At 34.0% G+C, this 22,336-nt stretch overlaps 1 protein-coding gene across 2 annotated transcripts in view; it reads right to left on the bottom strand.

The window, feature by feature from the left end:
* Nucleotides 1-22,336, bottom strand: part of GABRA2 (gamma-aminobutyric acid type A receptor subunit alpha2) — a 56,651-nt gene that overhangs the window by 12,926 nt on the left and 21,389 nt on the right. For both annotated transcript variants that reach the window (XM_032444111.2, XM_085547231.1), the window contains exons 3-7: nt 19,239-19,306; nt 12,948-13,168; nt 9,949-10,031; nt 6,800-6,943; nt 5,858-6,010 (exon numbers count right to left, since the gene is read on the bottom strand). In XM_032444111.2, coding sequence (XP_032300002.2) covers nt 5,858-6,010; nt 6,800-6,943; nt 9,949-10,031; nt 12,948-13,168; nt 19,239-19,306 — 669 coding nt within the window. The remainder of the gene's footprint in view (nt 1-5,857; nt 6,011-6,799; nt 6,944-9,948; nt 10,032-12,947; nt 13,169-19,238; nt 19,307-22,336) is intronic.

Raw genomic sequence — 22,336 nt, 5'->3', positions numbered from 1 at the left:
AAATTATCATATGCAAATTTTAACACAGGTCTTGAGCTAGAGAGAAGTAATTTTAATTACACAGAAGTATCAGTGAAGTGATTGTTTCTCAGAGATACAGTGACCTTATCCATATGCAAATGTATGCTGTTGATAAGGTAGTGTCATGTTTAAGACCTCCATTTTAGAATAAACTAAGCTTCTTGAAGATTCATTGTCTTCTTCAGAAATCTTATTTAAGATTAACTGTTGACCTTTTCTAGTCTCAATTAAAACAACACGAATTTACATCTTGCATCTTGCTACCAGTTGATAACTTCTCTGTCAAGTTCAGCAAGCCCTGAAACTTTGTGACTCAAATGCTAATCACATAGTACATTGTCAGACAGTTGCCAATACAGTTTAATTTATTCCTGTATTCTATAAATTGAAGCTATCACATTCATTTAACCTGAATTGAGTTGGATAAATAAATAAATAAATGGAAATTTAATCTGTGATGATCTCATCTGAGGAAACTCAGTGATTATACACTTTCTATTCTTCGGTCAAACAGATGATTAAGTAACTTGAAAAAGCAGTATCTTCAAGCCACTTTTAAGAAAAAGGAACAAATGAAAATAACCTGCTTCCTTATCACTGCTTAGCCCACATCACTTACGAACTAGAGTTCTCCTTATAATAAGAGGCAATCAAAATAATAGAGGAAACCAAGCTCCTACCTTAGATCATATATTACACCAAATAGTCTAAGTAACTTCACAGACTATGTAGAGATGGCATCTTATCTCACTATGATGAAGAAAGACTACACTTTATGAACAGGTCAAGAACTATCTTCTATAGCTCATCATCCACACAGCCATTATATGATGGCACTGTGTCAGAAAACAAGGGCAAGCATTATCTTATAAGAGGCAACAAATACTCATCAGTTTGTCTTTTAAAGTTTCAAGAAATGAAACCTTTAACAGATCATTTTGATCATAGAATGATAGACTCATAGAATCACCAAGGTTAGGAAAGACGTACAAGATCATCCAGTCCAACAATCCACCCATCACCCATAGTTCTCACTAAACCATATCCCTCAGCACAATGTCCAAACATTCCTTGAACACCTCCAGGACTGGTGACTCACCACCTCCCTGGGCAGCCTATTCCACTGCCTGACCACTCTTTCAGAGAAGTAGTATTTCCTAATGTCCAGACTAAATCTCCCTTGGTGCAGCATGAAGACATTCCCTCTAATCCTAAATTGATAACATTTCCCTTCTCTCAAGACGATCAAGCATTGTATACTTTCAATAAATATACCTTAATATATTACAACTTCCCTTCTCAACAGTATATGCCTATAAATGCTAAAAATCTTTTAGCACTTCAGGTTTATCCAATCAAGCTGAGAATGGAGCGATCTGATAGCTTAGGATTTATGGTGGAGCGTTTGAAACTGCATCTGCTCACTGAAGACAAGATATACATCTACAGGACTGTAAAATTCAACATCTTTCACTGACATTAAATTTGTGTATGTGAAAAATACTGGATTTGTCATATTCTGGATGCCAGAATGCACATATATTATTCAAAAACTTTAAAAGTAGGCAGCTTCCTTTCAGCAAACAATATCTGTTGCTAAATAAAATTCATTCTCTAATTTGAACAGACTTAGTTGTCTAAATCACATTCTATCTGTATTGTGTTGGAATGTAAATATCTCCTTTGAAAATGAATCCAACAAATCACAAAAAGAACATTCTGTAACAAAATAAGTACTTCAGCTTTTCAAATAATCTGTACAAAATCCTTAAATTGTGTTTAAGATCTCAAAATATACTGCTCTTTCCACAACTTCATCTTTTATCACAACACTTGGCAAAATTACACAAAATATATGTTGTGACACAAAAAAAATTTATTTCATTTGTTTGTTTTAAGGTTAATTAAATCATTTAACCTGGTAAAAAATACTGCATAGATTAATAAAATACAGAAGAAAGTAAAGACCGATCTCTCTTTTATGGAAACACATACTACTACTACTACTAATAATAAATCTTACTACTTCAGTTTGGAAGGTTGAAGGACTAAACAAATGCAGATAACCTCTGGAAATAGTGTGATTTTAGAGTAAAGGTGTATGACATTTAACTATGCACCATACTGTTTACGTGTATATTCATTAGATGAGAATACAAAACAACCAACAACCTACGAGCTAATTCCCAACAATGAACGGCAAGTGCAAGCTACTTCAGCTTCCACACAAGTCTCATATGATTATGCTTCCATCAGCACACAAGCTACAGTTTTGGAATAGCACAGAGCTGGGAAGATATTAGTTTGTTGGCAGCCAGCTCTGTCTCTAACCAAGTGATACTGTTTATCATACGTGCTTGTCCTTTGAATATCACCATAGTCTTATGTCTACTGTTAACAGAACTCCCCTATTAAAAAACTATAGAGTGAAAGTTCTGAGTGGAAGGTTATCTCTAAGGGCACAGAAGATAAACTGTGGCCTCTGAAAGACATATAAGCTGAGAAACAAATAAAGACGTTTTTTTTAACAAAATAGGACAAAGTTACACGTATAGGCAAGGCATACCTCATTCAATTACCATGTATAAATAACCACATAAAAAAATCTGAACTTGTCTTAGGATCTTAATTCTGTATTTGGAGAATTAAAAAGCCTGCCTATTTAAGGTCTAAATAGCTTTTTGTTTCAAAAGGTATATTAATTAATATAGATTCAGAAAAGTTAAGCTGAGAACAAACAAAGAACAGGGAAAGGATCATAGCATAAGTATGAGAATAGTGTTTTGAGTTTAAAATTCTGTATATTGGAAATGTACTCACAAAATAACACAGCTGTTATTTCTGTTCTTGCCTTGCTCACTCTGGGGATCAAAGAATCCATATCTTATTACATCTTTTTTAATACTGTCATTCCTACCCTGAAGGAGTTAAAACACTAACTATGGTTTTAAGAAAGCTGATTTCTGATTTTTCAGTTACTTGCCTTGAATCTTGCTATTTAGATACATGTGATGCTTCTAAATGTTATGACCCATTAGAAATGAAGTGAGAATTCAATAACCTGCACAAGATTAGCTTTGGTAATATTGTTGACATTAAACGCAGAACAATAAAAACATTACTAAATGAAACAGACCGTAATCTTGCACTAAATGAAGGCATTATAAGCCAGGCTTATTCCCTTTCAATAAAAAAACAATCAAATACTTTTCAAATTTGTCTCTTAGAGAAAACACATTCAACATTTATTTACTTAACAATGATAAAATTTTCTTCTTCCAATAATTTAAAGCAAAGTTGAAACAACAGAGAATTAAGCCACAATTCTTTTTGGATAGCTTAGGTCAACAATATTAAATAGATGCTGTAAAAGAAAGGGCTTAAGGAGCTCAGCTATAAAAGAATACTCATTATATCAAGTCCATAATGTTAACCTACAGCTTGAAAGTGCATCACAAGAGAAAAGAGAAAGAATAGTATGTTCTCTCAACCACAGAACACCAAACGCTACGTGCTGCTTTGAATAACTAGAGGTTATGTTTCTTTGAAAGAACAGTACTCAAACAATTAATCCTTGGACTTGGTAACTCTTAAGAAGGCACTTGAAACAAAATCTCATTCATTCTTATAAATGCTTTATCAAAACAAATGCTTTCTTCTTAAACATATTTTTAATATCTTTATAGTCACTATACAATGCAAAGATGACTATCTAGCAAGGAACCACTTCATATAAAAATATTAAATACGATCAGTACAAATGTGCAGTAAGCTCTCTTGCAAGTGTTTACACTTCATGCAGGAAGCACTTGATTTTACTGTCATAGCAGAATTCCTATTTCACTGGGTAGTGTCTACCTGAAAGCCACACCCAAACAAACATCTTGTATGAATCTGTGAGGCTCTGTCAAAATTAATTCAATGAACCAGAAAGCTTTAAAAAGCAATAAAGGAATTTGTTATACAACTGTGGATACCTTCACATTTTTGTAATATATTTAGGCTGGAGTCAAGAGGGTAATAGAAATCCCAGTGACAACTGCTGCCAGTAAGTATGGAGAAAGGCTGGGAGATTCGCCTGGGGCTACATGATTAGAGCAACCATTGGCAGCTTATGCTGACATTCTCATTTAAAGTGTAAAAAAAAATTCAGAAAACAGCTCCTGTAGTGACATCCAACCCTGTGCATAAGGCTAAGCATGTGTTACAATTGCTGCTCCATCAGGCAGAGACCAGACATGTCAGATGCTCAGTGCAAGTGTCCTGGATTCTCAGTGCCAGTCCAAGCTGATCTGGAGGGGATAAGGCCATGACTGCTGCTGAGGTGTATGCATGTTTGATAGAAATAAAATACTGGAATAGAAATTGCTATCTGTTCCCTACATCCATTGTGCTTGGTCAATATATTTTGGATTTTACATCACCAGATGGTATGGTTCTGCTCTTGTGACCACTCTACTCAATTTCTTCAAGACATCCTGATACAGGCAAAATGATCACATCATACTGTTTTTTAGTACATATTGTTCATTATCCAGAATACATTAAAGTCTCATCCAATTAAAGTGGCAGGCTGTTATGCAGATATTACTTCTTTCCCCAAAATACAAATTAAATAATAAAGAAAGAACAAGTAAGATGCATGCAGTAAGGGAAGTAACTCTGCAGGGAAACTAGCCTGGTGACTTCTTGCTGGTGGTACTATAACACGTCATTTTAGGGAAAGGAGATGGAAACTGTTTTTGGACAAACCAGCTATGGTGTCCTAATGGTATAGAAAGTGGTACAGAAAAGGACGAGGATGGAGGTATAGTATTTGACACTGTACTTGCAAGGCTGACAAAGAAAAAGGAAAAAAATTATTTAAAATGTTTTTAGATAAACAAAAATGTACAAATTGACAGAAGAATTCAAAGAAAGAAAATATATTGTATCTGTCTGTTAAATTACTAGGAAAACATGGTAGACTTCTAGTGCCTCTAAAACTGCTGACCCATTTCATCTGACTTCAGTAAGGCTCATATTCAAACCTGCAATTTTCATGATACTTTTTGTGGCATTTCCTCTGCCAGAAGCAACTGTAAGTGCTTCATTGTGCATGACTTAATATGCATTTGAGTTTGGCATGTTTTTGAAGACTGCATGGTGTTTACTAATGACTAACCATAAGATTTTATGCATTATGTTTTATAGCTGATTCCAACACTGTTGTACTTTTATCTTTAAAATCAAACAGATTAGAAGAATCCTAAGTTATATGTATTTAAAAAGACATTTGTTACTTTGTTTTACTAAAGAAGAGAACAAAATCTTAATATAAGATAAAAAGTATCATTCTTCACTGCTGAAGTTGTTTGCTATCCTAAAGTACATTCCAGTTTGTATAAGTGAGAAAGATTTTCTAGGCTCCCAGAAAAAGGTTTATTTTAGAGAATTTCAGCTTGCAAGCTTGCAAACATGTTTAGAAATGTTCATATCTACTAAGTGCAAAAATGATTGAGTAATATCAGTGGAAGAAAGACGTTTCAGAAAACAATGTAAATTTAATTTTTAAATGGGAATTTTACAACTACCTTCCATTCTGTGAAAAAAATTTTATCTTAAAAGAAGCAAGAATATAAGGACAGTTCTCACTTGTACTCATTTCTGAAAGCTTTGGTATTCCCTGGAGTTCTGTAAAGTCATGCTGAAAGTTATTTCAACTAAAAATAGCATTACATTCTACAAAGTAACTTAAACAACAACAACAAAAAAAGGGCTTTACCAAGCACACTTCAAAAATTCTTCCTAACATCTTCAGCTGTTGCAAATAAGACATGCCACTCAGTATACTCACCAAAAACTGTCCTGGCTGGTACAGATTCTCTGTTCAGCCAGAATGAGACTTGAGAGAGAATGACAGTCATGATACATGGGAGGTACGTCTGAATGACAAAATAACCAATTTTTCTCTTCAAGTGAAAATGAGCCGTCATTACTGTATATTCACCTAATGTGCCACAAAACAAAAACAAAAAAAACAACAAATACAATGGAACAAAAAGTTATCATCTTCAGAAAGTCAAGTTCTATGGTAAAAGAAACTTTGGTATGTTTACGTGAACCAAATATACTGGAATTAAATTGAACAAAATGTACTATGTAGTGGAAGGTATCCTACAGTACACAAACATTTCAAAGTTAAGGTAAAATTACACCTTATTCCTACTGAGATCCATGGAAGATCAGTACTCAGAAACTTACATGAACTGTTGTATGTGTTGACAAGAATTTTGGTGCTGCAGGCCTCTTAAGCAACCCTCTGCATTCAGACAAAGCACCCTAAGAACTCTGTCTACAGTCATAGAATCACAACACTCCATCACAGCCTGACATGTAGAATTGTAGTTCAGAGCTAGGTAGAATAATCCAGTTTTGAATACCAAAAATATGCTGACAGATAGAAATGGTTGGAAACAACATACTTTACCATTTAGTAGACAAAAAGTGCAATTTACCATCTGAAATTAAATGCCCATCCAAGACTTGGATTACAATTGTTAGTATTCAAGACTGAGCTCCATACAGCATAAAAAAAAAGTCAGCAGGGAGAAGTTCACTTCTACTATTATTTGCTACTTACTGACTTGAAAGAACTGGTAAATTGCTGCTATGATTTATATGTAGCACACATAAATAAGCTATGGCTAATAACTTTTTTCAGTAGCTTACCACTACAATAAGCCTATGTTCATTATAGCAAAGTGAGTGCTTTTTCTTAAAACATATTTTTACTAACCTGTACTTGATTTAACTGTCTCTTTTCCAATTGTTTGGCCCAAAAGATCATACTGATTCAATCTTGAACCATCTGGTGCCACCTGTACAGAATCTGAAGCATTATAAGTCCAAATATATGTCACTTCTGATGTTGTGTATGCATCTGTGGAAAGAAGATAAAATATTTTGTCAGTAATTTTAACCAAACAACTTACATCAAAACTCATCTAATTAGAAGGGCTACCTAATTACCTTTCAAAAAGGAAACTCCAAAAAACTAAAATGATTAGCAAAAAATGTTCATACATTTTAAATGACTTTACTGCAGCATAAATACTTATGGCTGCACGGGAACAGAGCATATATTTGTGTTTTTATTAATCACAATTTATTGGTATAAACTGTATAAATAATTTTTCCATACTATTAAAAAAAAACTAATAATCTCACAGATCAGCTATGTATGCATCCTAAAACTCACAATAAACCAGATGAAAAGAACAATAATTTATAAGATTTGGATAAACAATTAAAAAAAAATAATAATTTCTATACTGTTCTCACCTTCCATTTCCCTACTCTCACCGTGGTAGTGTATCACAGACATTTTGTTATTCATACCTGAGTCTGGGGAGACAGGTTCTGTGACAATGTTCTTAAAAGACTTGCAGAAGCTCAAAGCTTTAGACTCTTATATCTCTGTTCTAAATATTAGGTGTATCTTTGGGGCATACTGACATTAAGCAATGTGCTTTCTCATTGCATTCATCAGAAAACATACAATTATCCTTGTCAGTCAAAATAAACTAAAAAGGAAGCAAATCAACTCAGTATTTTAGATAGCATTAATGTTTCTCCAATGAGTAAAAAAGAAAAAAAAAATACTGTATATAACCTGCAAGTTTTTCCAATCTAATACCCTCATAAACAAATGGAGTATGAAAGGAAAAGGGTAAAACTGACGGAAGAAATTGTGCACTCACTTAGATTGACTGAGACAAGTACACTTGAAATCTTATACATATCTGTAGTGAAGTGAAAATTAAAAAAGCAACATTTCTGTTGGACTGCAAACATTTTCACTTGAGAAATCTCTGCAGGACTTGAAAGATGTTTCTTCATTCAACTTGCCATAAACTGTAAGACTAACATAGCAGGTAGGCAGCATGCAGAGATTATTAACACTTCCCTTAGAACTACCCATATTCTCACAAGAAGCCCTCTGCTTTAGTGCAATTCAGTAACTTTGCCAATTTCTGATTTGTCCCTACACTCTTCATTGTTTGTTAGACTTTTTGATGAAGATGAAGAATGGCAATTTATTAATCTACAGCTTCTCCAGAACATCCAGCTTGGCTTTTCTCTTGAGCACAACAAAGAAAGTGAGACAGTCTTGCAGGCTGATGATCCTCTTAGCAATGTAAGATTAGGAGAATGTATGAGAAGCTGTGACAAATATATACTATTGGCAGACTTGCCTCAGCTAAACCAAATCCTCAGGATTTTGGCTTATTTTCACCACTATTCATCATTTAAATTCAGTCCCAGAATGAAAGATGAAAAATGAAAGCATAGAAATGAGCTCTAGTTAAAGAAATGAGTGGGAAGCCTTTCAAAATGAACAGAAATAAGCCTCCAGTGTGTGCCAACTGGCTGGAACACAGGTGACTACAAGGAGAAAAGAAAGACAGCTTCCCTAAAATCACTTTTCTCACAGTTACAGTTTTAATTTTGCTTTTTACTGGAAAAGCAGAAACCACAGGAAGAGAACAAAGAACAAATTAGTAATGAAAACAAATAGAAAGGAAAAACAAACAGCAAATGCCACTCTCACAGATAGAAAATAAAAACAAACAGCAAATCCCACTCTCGAAGTCCAATATACCTACTCAGAACAGTTTCCAAACTTAGCAATGTGGATCAAGTCATACTGTGAAGTAACAGCTTAGCTTGAGTACCAGTTCTGTTATTATAGGCGTTTTTGTATTATATCAATTCTTTTGAGGCTACATTGAGTATTTTTCTCCCTCAAACATGTATCTTACTCTGCACATGTATATGAATATTATTCATGAACAGCTGGTTTTGGCCAATATTTCTAGTGTTATTTAGTTAAGTTGTATTTTGTACTATAAATTTAATAAATTACTTAGTGGAAAAAAGTCTCCATGGCAAAATTATTATTAACTTTAACCATCTTTTATCTCTACAGTTAAGGCCACCCTTTAGTGTGGCAGTATAATCAGAAACATAGGCTTAATTAAATTTGCTCTTTTCTTTTTTTCCAGCAAACTCCAGGGAAGTGGTACACATCAGTGTTATGGAGAGAACGTTCACAGCGCTCTGACAGCATTCATCTCATGAATGATCTTCTTAGTGGTGGCCTATCGCCTGTTTTGCAACCTGTGGTGGCTACAATAAAAATTAGAAGGGCCAGCATTTATTAGTATTATATAGTTTCCTTGAAAAAAAGTGGCCATTTCCTGAGCCTGGCGCAGAATGTAGACTGCAGGCAAAAAACAAAATAATAATAATTATAATGGAAAAAAAAATAAAATCAGGAAATACATATAATGCAATCCTATATCACAAAGAAGGACTGCTATACAGGTGAATTAATTCATACTGCTGTTAAAATAATAATATTGAGATCAAAGTCCATCTATCTAACTTGCCAAAATGCTAATGAATTATTTTTTAATTTTTTTTTTCTTATCACAAGAAGCCATATGTTTATGCCTTAACTAAAGAATGGAAAAGAAAACATGATGTAAAATAAAGAGGAAGAAAAGGTTTCAGTAAATGAAGACATTCTTCAAAGCCTTTACTTGCTCTTCATTAATACAATAGGTACATTTTACACAGGCTATGGACACCTAGGTTTGTATTCATAACTATGGTTAGTATTCTGGAATAAAAGCAGATCAGTGCAGTGCTGAATTAGGTGCACAGTATTTACTGTTAAATTGTGTCAAGAATGTTTAAAAATACACTAAAAGATACAATACCAAATAGATAAAACCAATTGCAATGTGTCAGGTTACAATTTATTTATTTATTTATTTTAAAGCACAACCTTGTGTTTTAAACCTCCCTTGTTACAACTTGTTTGAAATAAAGTGATGGCTGAGCACTGTTAGGTTTTCACTAACCAAAGATCACACTTACAGCTGCCAAATTTCAGTGGGCATGAATGAGCATCCATAGGGAAGTCCTCCAAGTGCATTGGACATTCGGCTTGGACTGTAAGTCTAGAAGGCAAAAAGACCACTATGCATTTAAGTCAGTTAGCAGGACAAGAAAATCAATTCCACAAAAATGAACAGTTCATATGTATTTAGGAGATGAAACTGAAATGTTATATTAAACTAATTAAAATTTAGATCTGCTCTTGCTTCCTCCCTTTTATGCGTTCCTTCAGAAAGCACTGAAATACTACATCAAAAAACTAAAACAGCCAACCTCAGAACTATGAGGAATGGCCATTTAAATGAAAATATAAATTATGTAACTGAAGGTTTTTAAGAACTGTCATTTTCTTCTTATAATATTCTGAGACACATATGTGATTATATGGCTCTGAAAATCTCATTACAAAAGCACATAAAATGAAGTTGACTTAGAAAAAGACTGTGTTCTATGTTTTCTTTTATTCTTTCTAAGACTCTGAATGTGAAATAGCATGGAAAAACATCTCATTCTTTAAAAACACTATTGCTATTCTTCCTCTGTGTTACTTGTGATTAGCATTTTTGTTTGTTTATAGGCATGAAAACACGTTAACAATACTCATCTGGTGTTACAACTGCTCATCTGGTGAAAAATTCCCAGCAATATTGCAGTGTTAAATACGTGGATTAACCCAGTAAAAAAATTTTGAAACAGTTTGAACAAATGTTGGCATATTTGTATTTTATGTTATTGTTAAATCAGTAAATTAATTAATTTAAGCTCTGCTTCTCCTTCCTATCCTGTACGTCCCCTTTGGGTTTAAATTTTTTCTGAGCTTTTTGTTGCTCTTCATCCATCCTCAAATATCAACTACGTTTTCCTCCAGTTCCAGTGGTTAACAGTCATTGTATTCCCAACCAGATTTTCCACTTTTTTAAGCCCAAAATATTCTATTTCAATTTCCTCACTCCCCAGGAAAAAGGTTCTGAAGTCAGGAGGAAAAGATAGAAAAGAGACAGCAAAAGGCACAGGAGAGTGCTTCGTGAGTTCATTACTTTAAATCACACTATCAATTTAAGCAGACACAGATAAAAATGGCAACTTAAAATCTTTGTAAAAGCAGCAATTTACACGTTACTCACTGTCTCAGAAGAAACATAATTAGAAATAATGAACTTAAAACAAATAGAAAATGTTCAGTGATTCTAATTGGCTTGATCTAATTTCTTGTTATTAAAGAGAGGAACAATTCTAAACACTGCTGTTTATTTTTATAGAATGTAACTAGAGTATTTTCTGGAGGCAGACAATTTTAGTCCATTTATAGAGAAACAATTAGAAATACTTGAGATCAATTTTATAAATGGAGGTCTCAATTTATTTCCAGAGCACTTTTCTGAACATCCTATGATATGATAAGCAGCCTACCCTTCAATACTCAGTATGACAAGGGCTTGTTGGTTATGTCTATACATACTTCCCATTTATGCCATTTAAAACATTACAAATAATTTTTCTAACCAAATTTAATATATTTTACCAGCCAAGTGCTAATTATTTCCAGAAGCAAAAATGAAAAGTTTAATATATATATATACACTTATATATATATATATAAAATGACAAGATTTTACTTAAAGCATAAGATACATATTCTCCATAGTTCTTGTTAGGAAGGATTTAAGGCCATTCTGCTGAGAGTTAGGGAAGAGACAGAGAACACTATCACTTTAGGAACTGACTGGAAATCCTCAGATATTTCCCATAGGAATTTGGTAGGGCTCATACAAGAAAATAATGAGGCCAATAATCCAGCCGAAATAACTCTACACCAGTGTACAAGCGTGGGAAATTAGGAGAAAGAACTGGAAACCATGGTACAGTTCAAAAACAACGACCTAATTTATACCACACAGACCTGGCAGGACAAATCTCACAACTGGAATACAATTATTTACTGGAATATAATTATGGGCTGCAACATTTTAGAAGACCTAGGCAGGGCAGCTGGGTTTGAGGAGTTGCCCTCTGTGTTTAGGAGTAGATATCCCATGAATTGTCTCAGAAAAAGAGCCATGACCAAGTTGAGAGCCTGTGGGTTACAATTCAGGACAAGACATATTAAGGATGCCTGGTGGTCAGGATCTACTACAGACCACCTGATCAGTTTTATGATCTGTTTAGCCTGGCTTATAAAGCCTTCTTGCTTCAGCTTGACCACATTGTGGCCTTCCAGTACCTGAAGAGAGTTAATTAGCAGGAGGAGAATCAGCTTTTTCCATGGTCTGATAGTGACAGGATAAGGGGGAACTTAACAAGAACAAGAAGGAGCTTTAAACTAAAAGTGTGGAGAATTTAGGATGCATGTTAGAAAGAAACTCCCTACTCAGAATGATGAGGCACTGGCACAGGCTGCTCAGGCATGCTGAATGTCCCCTCCCTGGAAGTTTTCAAGGGTTAGATGGAGGTCCTGGGCAACATCATCTAGTGGCTGGTAACCCAACCCACGACAGGAGTGTTGGAACAAGGTGACCTTTGAGGTTCCTTCCAACCTAAGACATTCTGTCATTCTATGATATGTTTTCTTGTTTCCATTGATCTCAGTAACAAATCTGCCTAATGTTTCATGTGGTCTACTTTTGTGTGCTGCAACAGACAGAATATATTCAAGTTTAACTGTTCTGAGACAGAGCATAAACTTTTGACTATCCTTAGCAATTCTAAAACGATTCCCATCTACAGGCTTCAAAGCATTTTATACAGACTCTCTGTATCTTTCAATCTGTTACATTATGTTCAGGAGAATTGAGGAACACATAGAAAAACTGATCTATTTGAATAGATTTGTAACAGAACTGGAAAATAAATAAGTTCTCTTGATGTGAAAAAAAAAAAAAAAAAAAAAAAAAAAGAGTCTTCTTGTAACCTTACATAATTGATAACCAGAAAAACTGTGTCAGGAAATAACATGAGCAGAGAAAAAAAAAAAAACATACCTCATGGTGTACAAAAGAGTTCCATCATCTTGGATTCGTAGAAGCTTGTTAGGCATTGTCATATTATGAGCAACTGACTTCTTCCCATTGTGAAAAAATGTATCTGGGGTCCAGATTTTGCTGGCCATTAAATTGTTTAATCGAAGAATATTCATTGGGCCCTTAAACTTTAACCGCTCATCCTTCCATCTCTGACGGAAGAAGACATCTATTGTGTATTCCTATAATGGAATAAAGATATGCTTATTTTAACTGAAAAATTAATCTGCATTTGAGGAACAAATCAGAGAAACTTTGGCTGTAAAATTCCTTTTGCAAAATTTTGTCAGGGCAGAACAAGGATCACATAAAATTGTATTTCTGTGTGTCAAACCCTTTCAATATTTAGATTTCTGTACCTGATACGTATAGCACTCATGACAAAAGTAATTTCATTAAAGTTAGTTTAAACTAAGAAATAAAAGAAAATGCAGAAAAGGACGTGATGTTCATGCAGCAGATGCACTTGTAGGAGGGTGATTGAGCACTTTAAAAGCACAGAAAATGTCCGAAACTGAAAGGAAGAAAAACAAGGTTATTAATATATGGCACAATATATTCAAGCAGATTGATATAAAGAAGAACGTTCCAAAAAGAGAAGCAAGATCTGTAAATGCACACATTTTATTAGCAAACACACTGATGACACTCTTGGATCAAACTCCTGCACTTAGATATTTTAGATATTTCATTGGCTGTTTTTTTGTTGCTCTTCTAAAAAAAAAAAAAAAAAAAAAAAAAAGGAGGGAAAGAGGGAAAAGAAAAAGACACCACAGAAGTTCACATAATTTAAATTGGAACTGTAAATGTCTTAATGTTTTGGTTGTCAGCACGGCATATAGATAGGAAATAAAAAATCATAGAAGTTTTGTTGAAATTAAACTGTATTCTGGGTACTGGCAAATGTCATTTGTCATTTCAATTTTATTAGGCAAGTGCAAAATGGACACATGATTTCAAAACATGACTATATTCCAACAGCCTGTACCACTGCCATGTCTCACAAGTTCTGACAAATTTCCATCAATATTCATGTTACTTGAACACAGAAGTGTTTTCAAGGAACTTATCAAGTCCATACCACATTTTTCTGTCTCTCTCGTGTGCTGATAAATAAAGCTTGATTTTTTTCCTCAATCAATCATATTGTTTTGCAAACAAGTGCTAAGCTGAGAGCAAGAAGCAATAGTTTTTCTCATCTTCTTTTCCTCTGTGAGCGCAGGAGCTGCAAGGACCTTTTACAAGACAGAGACAGAAGCTAAGAAGGGCATGTGGAATAAAAGAAAGAAAATTCAGTTGTCCAAAAGATTATGGCAAGGTAGGAGAGAAAGTAGTTGTAGTTAAAGGCTGTATTAAATGCATGGAAAGATCCTTTTAGAGTGATATAATGGGATGCTTATAAAGTCACCTGACTAAACTCACAAACCCAATTTATATCTATATCAAGAGGCATTGTGTTACTGTAATACAATTTTGCATTTTTCTATTTCAAATAATTTGATGCAGATACTAAACAAAACTAACACTATAATACACTGAAAATTAATTTCTTAGGATTAACATAAATGTCAGTTATTACAGTAGTAATCTAGTAAACATATGAAAACAAGCACTACTTCATGACAAATAATTTCCCTACTTCTCCATTATATACCACATTTAATTGTTCTGTATTCTTTGCTAATTTGTTGTTGTTTTATTTGCTAACTATCCTGTGATTTAAAATCCCATTTACAGATTCCAAGTAATCTAACAGTTCAGTTACAGATCAAGGGAAGTTACTAATCAACTGAAATCTTGGAGGATAGGGAGCAGCAGAAACTGCATACTTGAAGACAAGTATGAAGACAGACAGAATGAAATCTGATATGAAATCTGGCTGGAAACATCAGTTAATTCAAGGAAAAAAAAAAAAAATGTCCTAAAATCTTCCTAATCATATCTGTCTGAGAGGCTTTGCCAATAAATCATTGCTGTGCATGAGAAGATTGATGTTTGAGGTATACAGAAGAGGAAAGAAGAGCCTGAGGAAGCAAGGCTTTGAAATTCCACTAAAATCCAAGAGAATTGAGTGATAAGTCCTAGAAGGTCCTGTGAAAAATAGCCCCTGCACATAAATGTTTAGAATATAAATCTTAATTTTTTATAATGTCTCCAATAAAGAATTTCAAAGGTTACACTTCTTCATTGTCTTCCATCATATATAAAAAGAATTACTCAAGATATAAAAGAGAAAAAAGTAAACATGAAATGCCACTAAATCAAAACAGCAACATTTCAAGAAAGCATGTCTGATGCATAGCCACAGCTTAGAAAGCAGAACAAACAGGAGAAAACCTGATCTGTAGCCTTGGAAGATCCCAGTGATAAATCCTAACTCATCTACAGGTAATTCTGCTCTCTCTACTGGCAATTTTCCTTCTTATCCATGCTGGAAAACATTATCTGATAGAACATGTTGCTCTGAAAAGATGGAAAAAGAGAGTTATCCAGTGTTTGGTGTGAAACATCACAAATATCATCTCCTTCCATTCACCACGACAGCTATAAAATCTCATTTTTCTTTCTATAGATCTCAGATCTTTTATTTCTGCTCGTTCTGCCAACTTGGGTCATTTTTGTCTAAGCATTTAATCTAAACAAAGTATTAGAAATTCTGTAAAAAATAAACAACGTTTAGCCAGTTTAAATCATGATGTTGAGGGCAGATAATCCCTTCCTATTCAAATTTATTTATGAAAACCTGTTTCTCTGAAAGGCTTCCATAGACCTGATATGGAATTAAATCTGAGTATAAAATACGCACTGTGGAGGGATAAGAGATTAATGGGAAAGATACAAATAGGGTTAACTTAAAGTCTGCAATTTATTATTCACATTACTGAAAATACAAAGATTTCCTATTACTCTTTTTTTGTTGTTGTTCAGACACAGAGAAAGGGCAACTGTGAAATACAATGGATGCCTGGTGCCTGGGACAGGAATTCAAACTGGAGTTACACTAGGAGCTAATATTACCAGTTGGGCACAGTCTCAGACAAATGAATTTCCAATATTGATCTACTTGACAGAATACTGCACAAGTAAACAGTCTTTCTCAACAGAAAAAAAAAAAAAAAAAAAAAAAGAAAGAAAAAAAAAAAAAAAGAAATTACCATCATGTGAGGTGTCCTCCTCAAAATTACCAATAGATTTAACTTGCAAAGGCCACAATCTTAGTCTATAATGAAAGGGAATAGTGCAATCCATTTAATGACTTTTCTGAAATATAAGTAATTAATAGACAACATAGAGGCTCCCGATAACATAGAAAACCAAAGGTATTTTTTATTTCTGCTTTTCTTCTTTCTTCTGCTACTGAACTAACATAATACCTACAGTAAACATGATTGCTGTATTTTTTTTAATCTTTGGGGGAAAAAAAATCACTTAGAAACAGCTAAGACTCCAAGTTCTATGGGAAAGAAAAATAAAAGTCTGAAAAACAAAACAAAATAAGGAAATCTGAAAAACAGAAAAATGGAGTTCAGCCGCTTCTCTGAAGTACTGTCCTCAATAGTAGCAAGAGATGCTATAATAAACCTGGTCATTCCTGGCTTTGATCTTCAGCCTTCATTAAAATTTGTGTGCTGACTATATTTGGAAAGCAAAAACCATTCAGTGAAAGTTTAATTGCAGGCTGACAACACCACATTGTGTATTGAATAAAACCATCTCTGTGAGTGGAGTTAAAACTGAACAAAAATTCTAAAGTGAAAAAATAGAAGTCTGTCAGCAAGACATTTAGGAAAAAAATATTGTATAGAAATACACTTAATGATTCTTGTGGGTCCCTCCCAAAAAAGGAAATTCTATGACTCTATGAAAAAGGGAAAAATACAGATGTAAATGCAATAAACAAAGCTTTCCTAATACAACAAAAAGCTGAAGTTAAAAATTGGAATGTAGAACTGTAAGAAAGCCTATTAATTTTAATCCTCAGATAAAACTGACTTAGGTCCTGTCATCTGCTAACTGTGTAAGATAGGGAAGTAAGAATGACAGTTTCCAGTGACAATTAGAAAGGATGTCATGAGACAGTACTTTACAAATACTTACACAGCATTCTGCAGATCTCATGTAGAGGCTCTCAGTAGCTGTATGCTATCTTACACACAGTAAGTATAGTTTGCGGACGAAAAATATTTTTCATTTATTATTTATATTCTGTTCTCTGAAAGAGATCAGCACTTGTATGGTGTATGGCTATCTTGGAAATTTTAGAAGCAAAAATTGGAGGTGAGTCTGGAAGGAAAGTTATTCTAACAAAATCATAATCGTCAGCATACCTATTACTGTGCCAATCTACCAGATTGGATCTAAAAGTATTTACTAATTTTGGGGAAAAAAGATTTTAATTTAATTACAGATATTTTAATTAGCCACTTCAGTCATAATTTAACCTTATAATTCTTGTTAGAAAATTCAAAGGAGCTTCATTTTTCATATGTTCTGTTCATTTTTTGGCTTGTGTTTTTAAATAATGCAGCCTTTCTTCTCTCAGGCTAATGTCAAAATAAATTTGTATCACTCGTCTGGTTGGAAGCTTATAAGACATAGCATCATAATACTGAAACATTTCAGAGAAATAAAAACTTAGAAAGACAAAACAGTGAAAATTAAACTTGCTTAATCCTGCTTAATTTCTTTGCCTTCCTTAATTCCCTTTAGTCCTCAAAATGAAGTTGAAAATTCCTGTTGTATATTGATATTTTCTTCAACATTGCATACTGTGATTAATACACAATAGCATTTTTCTAAGACAGTTAGTATGGGTACAAACATATTTTAGTGGTAGCAGCTTATTTTAAGTACAGTCTGCAAAAGAGTCTTTGATTTTTAATCAAATAGCAGAAAGTACTCTTCAAATCATTGACTATCTGCTAATCAGTGAGCAAATACCCTTAAAAATGCACACTTTACTAGTAAAACATCTCATTTCATTGCAGCTTAGCTTGCAGAATCTAAATGTTTCCTGTTTTATATGATGCCTTACATGAAAGCTTTCATAGAAAAAAAAAAAAAAAGACATATTCCTTGGTTTTAAAAATACTCATATTCTTACACATATAAATATATGTAGATAATTTTATTACTCCATATAGAATAATTAATATTTAAAACTATTCATAAGAAATTTCATCTTTTTTTTTTTTTCACCACAATTAGGCAGAATAACCTGCTTTCTGGATCTTGCTTAGCCTCGCATCCATTTCTCCATTGTACCTGTCAGTAATAACTCATATATTCACAGGGCATTCATGTAGTAAGGAGCCAGCAGGGGTAGGAAAGGGCAGAACTTTCTGATTATACTGTCCCTCCCTTCTTTCCTATGAGAGATGTTATATCCATGAAGATCTTCACTAGTACAACACATTCTCCCTAATCTTTGTATGATTTGCAGTGAGTTACAGCAGACCTCTTGCCTCAGTGCTCTTTCTCTATTGCTCTTTTAATGAAAAATTGTGATTAAATAAATATTTTGACAGTTTATTCCTTTATAATGTTATTAATTTCATTTCATTGTCCCTGCTGGCGCTAGTAGACCTAAGTGACTATGAAAACCCTAAATGCGTAACAAAAACAATACACACTGGATTTTAGGCTCTTGAGAATATCAGGCCAGATAAACTTGCTTTCCTGAAACATCTTTTCATGTATTGTCATTCTGCTTAAATTCTGTTCAGAAAGTGAACCACTGATGACTACATTTACATGAATTCCACTGTTTTGGTAGATTTTTTCTCATAATGCTAGGTTACTAAATTGCACTAACATTGCCGATCAGACCTGTAGAACTGGAGTTTATGAGCCAACTTCCAAGCTATATATTGAGAAGGCATAATTACAGGTTAACTTCAATCAGGTCATGCAGTAAGTGTGCAGTTTAGTTTCATCCAAGAGGAATTTATTTCACCTGCATCAAGACTGCTCCAGAACATGAACTAAAGTACAGCCAAGGGGAACAATTGGAAGATTCATTGATCCAAACTAAATAGTTAATAACAGTGTATTATATAAGGTCTATAAACCAAGTTTCAACTTTGGAACTTTCGGAATCTGGCACTTTCTAGCTTCAGAAAAATTACTCCCAATTTGCCCACTATTAGTGAAAGTCAAATATAAGTTTGAAAGCAGTTTTATAGTATATTTCATTTACTTATAGTGCATATAAAATCTTTTACCATGGACACAAAAGATTCAGAAACTCACCATGTCTGTGTCTGAAACAGGTCCAAAACTGGTCACATATATGTTGGTGAAGACTTCTGTAATACTATCTGACATGAAAAGAAAAAATAATTCAATCACTTTTAATCTATAGTAATTCAAATTCTCTATACAAAATTTTCAGACATTTTGAGAAAATTTCTGTCCTTATTTTCTTCTTTTATCCAGTATTTTGTGGCAAACACTGGAGGTCTCTACCTTGTGAAATTATACTGCAATTACAAAGAGGTTATCAGAAAAGAATCCTCCAAAGTCCTCCAAAGTAGTAAATTTCAATTACATTACTGTACAACTATCAGAAACCACACATATGTTTCCCATTTTTCTAATAGCAAAAGTAACTACACGGTCTCGGACTTAACAAGATAGTACAGTTATAAAGACAAAATTCCTTTGTTGCAGAGGTTTTATCTCTGTTACTGCATAGCATTCATATTAAAGTATTTCTGATTCAAAGTTATTTTCTTCATCCTGAACCTCCTTTTCAAAGCCAAAGTGTAAAACTCAGCAAAGTCCTATATTTTAATTGGGCACATGTTTAACTGGTATGTTTTAACATAATAATTATTTCCCTGGATACATGATGCTCCCGAGACATTGTTATGATACTCTAAATATTGAAAATAAATAAATAAATAAAAGTACTTCCCAATCATTAGAGCCAGACAGCCATGAAATCAGAATATTAAATACTGTACTGCAGGGACAAATAACTGTTGAGCTTTCTGTCTTCAGTTTTCAATTAGACTCAAAACAGAATGGTATTCACTAAGAGGGACAGCACACATTTGCAGGAAATTTCTCACAGCCATTGCCAGCTGATGCCTGCGTTCAAGAGAGTCAACACAAGCAATTCTGTGCCTTAGAGCCAGTTACCAGTCGGATAAGGAATATCAGAATTCATTGGCACTTTGACTCAAATGAGAATTTCTCATTCCTAAAAACGATATAGCTGCCTACTATCTCGGTGATCTTGCTATTGTATTATCATTTCTTTATTTAAGCATCATTAAATATGGATAGTTATTAGTTTCTGTATTGTCAAATACTAGCTTTTGACAAATATGTGGCACAGAGAGATTCTATATATAATTGTACTGAGGTCAATAATCAGTGTCCTCTGTTAGAAGAAGGGAAGAAGTCAGAAGTGGTCACCCAAGACTGGAGAGGTTCTACCAGCCACCAGGCAAAGGCAACACTGCACATAGAGCAGTGTATTGTCAAAGAGATGTAGCTGCAGTCAGTGCAGAGATGGGTGTGATGCAGTGCTTTCAGCTAGTTTCTGGAGCATGGAGAAGAAACATTCCTACTTTCTCACTTCTAGGGAAACTTCATCAACACAACACTAGAAGCATGCTTATTAGAGTACAGAACTTAGCACAGAGCTTATTAAATCCTTCCCTTCCCAAAATATCTTGCAGGATCACTTCCACTTTTTAAGCATATAAATAAAGGCTGACTCTTACTATATCTAATCCACACACTCTGAAAGTTCAAAATACGCAACTCTCCTGCACACCAGAGATGTTAATTTGTGTGACAGAGGCCTCAATAATTCCATATGTAGCATTCATACACAAGTTGATTTGATTTCTACTCCAAAAAGCTTAGAAACTAATTTTAAGTCAATGGACAACAGAAAGTGCTGGGTCTGTGCTGTTTTTAATATTCAATAAGGATAAGCAAAACACATGAAATAGAATTCTGAAACAATAGGTATAGTTCAGAAAACTATATGGTCAGAAACCATGACATGACCATATTGATGCCTGTGGGGCACTCTCCAGAAAAAGGATTATTCTCTCCAAATGGTTACTTGGCTCAGGCTGACACAAAACAGAAAAGTGACAAGACAGACTACTCTTCAGGGGGTAAAACGGTGCTGCAGACACTAGCTGTGAAATTTGGCCTGTACTGTAATGACAACATACAACCTAATTATGGTTCCATGAAAAACACTGATGTTGCAAATATATCGCCAACGATCAAGTATCCCAGCAGTAAATAACCAGGACTAATTTTAATTACACAGATAAAATACAAAGGAACTTTACCAAAGGCTTTAAATGCACTTGGCAAATCTGAATCTACCCCCATTCCATCCTGTATAAGAGTTATAGCTGGAAGCATGGTCCTCTTTTAATTCTGCTCTAATGCAAAATGTTGTTTGCATCTGGTATAGCACTTGTCTTTACAATTTGTATACAGTAAATTAAAGGACATAGGATCTTCATGTTGGCCTTGCATTTTAAGCTTCAATTAAAACAACTACAATAACAACACAAACACACCAACATTCCATATTCTCACACACTGCTTTTAAATACTTCTGGATCAATCCTCAGACCAGAAGTGAGCATAGACAACAGAGCTAAGGACAAACAAATTGACTGCAGTTGTTGAATTGCTATTACAACAGCCTATAGATTCCTCTTCTTGGTATTCATTAACCACTTCGAAACAAGGATCCTAATTTTCCTTGGATTTGAGGACATTTATGACTGGGGGAGTGGAAGAGGAATGGATGGGAGAAAAGATGAGACATTATCTACATTATCTAGAGATTCTTAGCTATAAGAACTTCATTTTTGGTTTTCATAATTGAGATAAGCACTTCAATGTATATAAAAAGTACTGGGGCAAATTCATCCTGATAGCCTCAGGAATGAGAGTTAATGTAAATTAATCATAACCATTTTTTCTGTCCCCAATAACTGCCTTAAGTCAGCATAGCTCCAGGTAGTGGTGACAGCAGTAAGTTCCAGTGCAACTGTTTTCCCCTGAAGTGAGTATTTATTCTAACTGCAGGTACTCCACCAGGCCACTGCCTCCTGTGGGCAAAAGAAGCTGAAAAAATTAGAACAGATGGGAAGACAGGGAAAACAAAGAATATAAGAAAACAGAACTAGGAAAAGCATGAGAGAAAAAATAATATTAAAAAAAATAAAAATTAAAAAACTGAAGAACAGAAAAGAAGAACTGAACAGTTTTTATTTCCTCTTCCATTTTTTGCTTCAGATTCTGCATATTTCATGTTTCTATTCACATCTTTCACATACAAGGAAACAGTATCTTAAAGA

This window comes from Coturnix japonica, chromosome 4 (genome assembly GCF_054131305.1).
Source record: "Coturnix japonica strain WE chromosome 4, WE-NBRP24, whole genome shotgun sequence".
Taxonomy (NCBI): Eukaryota; Metazoa; Chordata; class Aves; order Galliformes; family Phasianidae; genus Coturnix; species Coturnix japonica.
The sequence above is the reverse complement of the archived record's forward strand: the minus strand, read 5'-3'. Positions and strand labels throughout refer to the sequence as shown.